The 6317-nt window shown below is 38.8% G+C and overlaps 1 protein-coding gene across 2 annotated transcripts; it reads left to right on the top strand.

The window, feature by feature from the left end:
• The first annotated feature begins 1959 nt into the window (after positions 1-1959).
• cdk2ap1 (cyclin dependent kinase 2 associated protein 1) lies at positions 1960-4815 on the top strand. Of its 2 annotated transcripts, none has more exons than XM_008423352.2 (4): positions 1960-2066; positions 3494-3594; positions 3881-4007; positions 4116-4815. In XM_008423352.2, exons 1-4 carry the CDS (start codon positions 2039-2041, stop codon positions 4181-4183), a joined length of 324 nt encoding a protein of 107 aa, XP_008421574.1. In that variant the 5' UTR covers positions 1960-2038; the 3' UTR covers positions 4184-4815. The 2 variants fall into 2 exon arrangements, with proteins under 2 accessions (XP_008421574.1, XP_008421573.1); XM_008423351.2 differs by lacking the exon at positions 1960-2066 and adding an exon at positions 2431-2660.
• The last annotated feature ends 1502 nt before the right edge of the window (positions 4816-6317 follow it).

The following is a 6317-nucleotide window of genomic DNA, read 5'->3' on the forward strand; positions in this document are numbered from 1 at the left end:
TGACCAGATTTTTTTATTTACCGTTTTTCAGTGAACTTTACCTGGATTTTGTGACGCCGTATTAGGACTGTTATAGAGAGAGGAAAATAAATACATTTCCACGAAAAAACTGGGGGCTTGTTTCTTACAGAAAATTTCTGAAAATCTCAACACTTTTGAGAAATGCTAGATTTTCAGAATTTTTCAATTTTGAAGTCCTTAAATTTGACTTCAAGTCAAATTTTTGACTTTTGAAGCTCAGCAAATGTTCAAAAGTTGAAAAATTTCCACTTTTGATATTCAGAAATTTCTGGGGGGTTTTCCTAGAAAATTTCTAAGATCAATCTCAAAATTAAAGTTTTTTTTTTTTTTTCTTTTTTGCAGAGATGTACTCCTTTTTCTCCATCTACAATGGCCCTCTCACAGCGTCATAATATCTGAAGCTTCTCTTTTTGTTGCGCATATTTCCCCCTCACCTCTCCGCTTCCCAAACCCATCCCTTGAGTCCGGTTCACATCTAATCCCATTTTTGTGGACTCGCGTGCCTCTTGTGAACCTTTTGGGTTTTGTATTATATTCTACATCATCTGCACTAAACGGGACAGACCACACCGTCTGGGTGCATGAGCTTTACTGAAACTGAAGAATAAAAAGCCGGGATGTGTTTGTTTGTTTTTTGTTAATGGAGGACTGCATCCTGACCCTCTGGATTAGACGCGGCTCCATTCACTAAATCTGCCTCCTCTCCTGACTGACGACGCGTTCGGAAAATGCTTTGTATTATTTGTACAGTTTGGAAACCTTCATGCAGCACATCTCTTTGGACACCAGGGGAAGGTACTGCTTCTGTGTTTAAACTTGAATGTGCACCTTGTAAGCCAGCACCCCATGGTTTGACTCCTGGGGTGTTGTGTGTGTGTGTGTATGTATGTGTGTGTATATAAGAGGCTGAGTAATTTGTTTGAATGCCACTAGATCCTTCTAACGTTAAAACCCTTGTACTTTTTTTTCTTCCTGTTCATTGCACGAGTTGCACTACTGACATACAGAAATTCAACATTGCGTGTACATGCATCTTCAATAAAAGCTTGGTATACTTCTACCTAGTTTCATTTTTTATGATCACAACATATTAGCTTTTATATTTTATTGTCATTTGTTTGAATGTTCTGAAAGTATTCATACTCTGGGGGATTTTTGCTAAAAAAAAACCCCAGTGTATTTGTATTTTAATAAAATTCTACTGTATGCTGGCATTTAGCTAGCAGATTAAATCACACAGGTTGATCGAGTAGCCATAAATGTCATTGGTTACTTTTGATTTTAAGGTTAATCGGGTACTTTTTTAAAACAAATTTCAAAAAGTTCTTAAACTCCTGCATTGTCGTCCTTCCACTGCTCTACCATTCACTGCTTTGTGTTGGTCTGCCACATAAAATCCTCGAATCTGTTGAATTTTGTGACCTTCACAAGGCAAAAAGCAGGAGAAAAAAAATCTATGGGTGTGAATACTTTAAGGCTTAATTTACAAAAGTATGTTTTCTTAAGTTTCCTTTACAGACGTTGCATTTTTATGAACATTTGCTGTCCTAGATTACTTATTGGAACATCTTAATACTTGATCTAAACATAAACAAAGCACTGCAAAGTAGAGAATGGCTGCATTCAGTTAAAATCTTTATATTTACTCCAGAACTAGTGAATTGGTCTTACCTCAGAATGTTATATTAATTAAATTAATAGAGAACAATGAAAGCCAAAGCTTAAATCATTCAGCTTCTTTATGAATTCCAGTAACATTTAGCTGCCAATTATTATTTTGGCCACTTCTATACTTTAACAGAAAAAAAAAAAACGCTTAAACTGGTTTGAAATAGATTTGCAGAATAGGAATCCTGTCTGGGGTCTGGGGTCCTGACTCTAGGGGTCAGACATTGTGACCAACCATGTGGCCTCCAGGGACTCCTGGGAAATAAAGAGCCCTGAAAAGACTCCATTATTTCACATGGAAGACGGCCACATGTCTCCTGAATCCACTGATGAGTGAATCGGTGAAGCCATGGATACTCCTCCACAAACAAAGTCAGGTATCACTGCTCTAATTCCTTTTCTTTCATACTTGTGTGTGTATATATATTTATATATATATATAATTTTTTTTGTTGAATTAAAAGTCTATTTAGTTATATTTACATCAAGCCGCGTGTTTTGCGTTGAAAGCACGCTTTTCTGTTGTAAAAAAAAAAAATGCAAATGTAACGTTTCAAAAACATTTTTCCCGTCTTAATTACTCCCCAGCTTTATCCTGATTAAAGTCCTCCAAAAGTGTGGGACTGGAGTTAACTTTCTGATCAATGTTGTTAAATGTCAGAAAGGAGGGAAAAAAAAAAAAAAAACCTGCTCGGCTGCGTGCGAATTTCTCGCCTTCATGGTGGAAATCCCGTTTTTAAGTCGTTTTCTTGATAAAGCCGCATTGGATGGCGGCAGTGTTAGAAAGCGCTGTGGGTGTCAATATAAAGTGACGGCCATATTTGCCGGTGCCGCTGTTGTAAACAAAAAGTGAGAGACAGACGCTTCACTGAATTTCGGGTCATTTTTATTTCTTTAATTTACAATGTCTTTGGGAATGTCTTACAAACCCAATGTCCATCAGCACATTCCGGGAACTTCTGGGAACCAGGGTAAGGAGAAAATGTGGGAGAAAATCAAAGTATCCGTATGTTAAATCGAGTGTTAAATTCGGGGTCTCGGAGAATACCTGGAGAAAGACCGTGTCTGTAGTTTTTGTCCAGTTATATATATAGGGTCAGATCCTGGGAGCTAGGCTAATTCATATCCGCCATTATTACTAATGTAAAAGAGCGCCATCCGTGAGCCGAGACGGCGGAAAAACGGGGTCGGGAGGCGAGACGAGGCGTCGGGGGTTCCGAAAATGTGGTTCTCGGTGGTCCGGGGCCGCGGTCCCGCCGTGGGGTTGCGGTTCCACGGTGACAAAAATGTATCACTTATGTCTTCTTTAGCCAGCCTTGTTCCGTTTCCTCCATGATGCTCCTCCGTCGGAGCTGCCGATTGATCTGCCTCTGAGAAATTTTGTCTCTTCGAGGACATCTGGTGGTGGAGAGGGAATATTACAGGCAGACAAAGCACCGGGGTGGAGGGCTCACAGAGTTCACAATCACATTTTTTAGTACGGTTACCTTCTATATATATATATATACTCAACATAGCCAGTTAATATTTGATTATATATTTAATTAAATACAACTAATGTTACTTTTATGATTAATCTTGTTTTTATACATATTTTCAACACTTTTGGACACTTTTTTTTTGTATGAACCTACTAATCTGACGCTGCTATTACACCCGAACTTCCTGCATTTAAAATCTGCTGATTATGCTTGTATTCAAACATTATAAAGAAAATGGCATAAAAACAGCTCATACATCAGTGTTGCACCTCAATAAGAAGCTGTGACATTTTCTTTCTTTTTTTTTTTTTTTGTACCAACAGCTGGAAACCTTCCTTCCCCCTCAGCAGCTAACCTGGCTACATTGCAGTCCTACAGGCCCATCCTGAGTGACTATGGACCTCCATCTCTGGGATTCTCACAGGTGAGCTCTCGGGAAGCGCTATTTCTTTAAAGTTTATTCAGTTTTGGGATTAGAAGAAAAGTGGTCTGTGTTTTGTCTTGCACAATTCTAACAAACTAACAACACGCATTCCTCAAACTGTCAGGCATGGTGGAGGAGTCATGGTCATTGGGCTTGATGAAAGCTACTTTAATCATGTTACTGAATAAATAGAAGGCACACTCAGTTTTTATGTCGACGGTAAAACATCTGGACAAAGATCTCTGTGTTGAAATGTTTAAATCTTGCTACTTCTGCTCCGGTGCAGGGCTCCACTGGCAGCCAAGTGCCTCAGAACAAATATGCCGAGCTGCTGGCCATCATCGAAGAGCTGGGGAAGGAAATCAGACCCACATACGCCGGGAGCAAGAGCGCAATGGAGAGACTGAAAAGAGGTACGGTCGAGGACGATTCACAAGCAGAGTTTAAGCGAACATTTACATTAATACGTACTGTCGTGTCATCGGTTTGATGTGAAATATGCGACTCTGTCTCTTTAACAGGGATAATTCACGCCAGAGGCCTGGTACGCGAATGCCTGGCGGAGACGGAAAGAAATGCGAGGTCCTAGCCATAAACACGTATTCCTCCTTGCAAGAAGAACTGCTTTTTTTTCTTCTTTTTTTTTTTTTTGTGGGGGTGGGGGGTAGTGGGGGGGAAGCGTGCATGGCCTTTACATTGCAAGGAGGAAGTAAATGAACAAAGGATTGAAGTGCAAGCTCTTAGAGAGAGAAGAAAAAAACACAGTAATGCAGTTGTTCTGGAGAATTTTTTCAATTGGGATTTTTTTCTTTTCTTTTTTTTCTTGGGAATCAAAAGATTTTTTTTTACGCTCCACAGTTGGGGATCTTAGTTTTGACTTGTTACATAAATACATTGGTATACTTTTTTTTATTTTTTTTATTTTGTTTATTTGCATGCGAACGGGCCCATGGATTAACTGTAGACACTGCATGGCTTGTACAGAAGTAGATAGATTTTTCTCTCTTTCTTTGTTTTTATTTTTTATAGTATTGGGTCTGTGTTTCAGACCCTTGTAACAAAAGACTTGAGTGGTGGACACGTTATCAGACGCATTGGTTCATCTGTGATGAGATTGGTTTTGGTATTGAAAAGACGAAAACAAAAAAGAAAATGCTACTACTTGCATCTTTGTATGTATTTATTACTCTGTGTAATAAATTGTATTTTCAATACAGTGGATATTGTGATTCAATGTGTTTCAATTTTGATACTGTGCTTTGATTTTTTGATTTTTTTTTGCTTTCTAACAGTTGTAATGGTGCGTATCCATTGGCAACAAAATATTGTTTTTACAAGTGGGACAGGTTGAGTGGCATCTCAGAAGCTCAAATAGTACCTGAACTATGACCCCCAAATCCCAGAGCATTTAAAAAGGGAGGCCTTCATGGATGGAGAGCCAGACCAAAAGTGCGGCAAAAGCAAACAAGTTAGCGGGTTAGCGGCCAACAACTGATCTAGAACATGTTACCTTGGAATATCGTCTCCGTTGCCATGTCGGAGCAGTAACGAGATGTACAGCAACATTCGAATTCCATCCAAAAATACTTCAACAATCCCAGAGGGAATTCTTCAGTCAGAGGTCTTGTCAGATGCATTGCAAGATTGACTGCTACCAGAAATCCTTTCTGCCCACAGCATCACCATCCATGATGACCCTTCCTCACTAAAACTTTGATACTAATGCTTAATTTTTCTCATGTACTACAGATGTAAAAAGTTATTTCTAAATCATCCCCTTTGCTCTAACATCATGTACTAAACTCTTGTAATGAAGTTAAAATGTTTCTCACATTCAGTGTAATTTTAAGTCAAATCTCACTTTTAACATTCAGGCAAAATTGTACAGCATTTAATTTTGGTAAACTGTTAAAACATAACCCCAACATGACACATGTAAAGAAAGCATCCATTACTGCAAATTGATTTGTTTTTGTTGCACCGCTCAATGCTATTTTGGAAATACTGGTTTGTCGAATACTGAGAACTGTAGTATTTTATAAAAATTGTTCCTGTCCGAGGCACAAATTCTGTAAAATCAAAAACCAGTACGTGGGACCCATTTGTATTTGTGGCCTGGACTCACAAAAGGCTTCTTGTTGAATGTCGACTTGGGTTTGCCTTATACAAGCCACATCGCAGTCAGTTGGGTTTCAGTGTAGCGTTAAGAAAATCATTTCTGTTTGAATAGCACATCCAGGACCTGTATGGGTCCACTTTGTCTTTTCCTTAACATCAAATCAATAGCCATTCAACATGTGTCCATTGTGTATTCCAAGGACATTGTCAATCCACCCTCATTGTTAATGTTAGCTTGAAGGCCAATTTCTAAATTATCAGCAGTTAGTTGGACATTATCATTTTTTTTCTTTTGAAGAATTTATTGACTCTTTATTTGAGAGTGGTCAGACAAGAAAACGGGTTGTGAGAGAGGGGGAAGCAGCAAAGGTCATCGGGCTGGGACTCGAACCCCTGATGGCCGCTGCACATGGGTTGTGTGCTCCACCGCGTGGACTGCTTTCTTTAGCGTTGGGCTCAGAGGCCTATTATTTGGTTTCAAATGGTTGAATATTTTTAAAAAATACTATATTCTAATTGGAGAATTGTCTTCTTCAATTTGTTGGAATTGGAGAAGACAGCAATACTTTAATTTCTGAACATAGGTCATATTCCCACTTTTAAGC

Source organism: Poecilia reticulata, linkage group LG12, assembly GCF_000633615.1.
Source record: "Poecilia reticulata strain Guanapo linkage group LG12, Guppy_female_1.0+MT, whole genome shotgun sequence".
NCBI lineage: Eukaryota > Metazoa > Chordata > Actinopteri > Cyprinodontiformes > Poeciliidae > Poecilia > Poecilia reticulata.

Excerpts from the sequence above, each read along its gene's own strand:
- cdk2ap1 (XM_008423351.2), top strand. The coding sequence starts at position 2,594 with ATGTCTTTGGGAATGTCTTACAAACCCAATGTCCATCAGCACATTCCG. Across the intron at positions 2,661-3,493 it reads GGGAACTTCTGGGAACCAGG|CTGGAAACCTTCCTTCCCCC; the intron begins GTAAGGAGAAAA and ends TTGTACCAACAG. Across the intron at positions 3,595-3,880 it reads CATCTCTGGGATTCTCACAG|GGCTCCACTGGCAGCCAAGT; the intron begins GTGAGCTCTCGG and ends GCTCCGGTGCAG.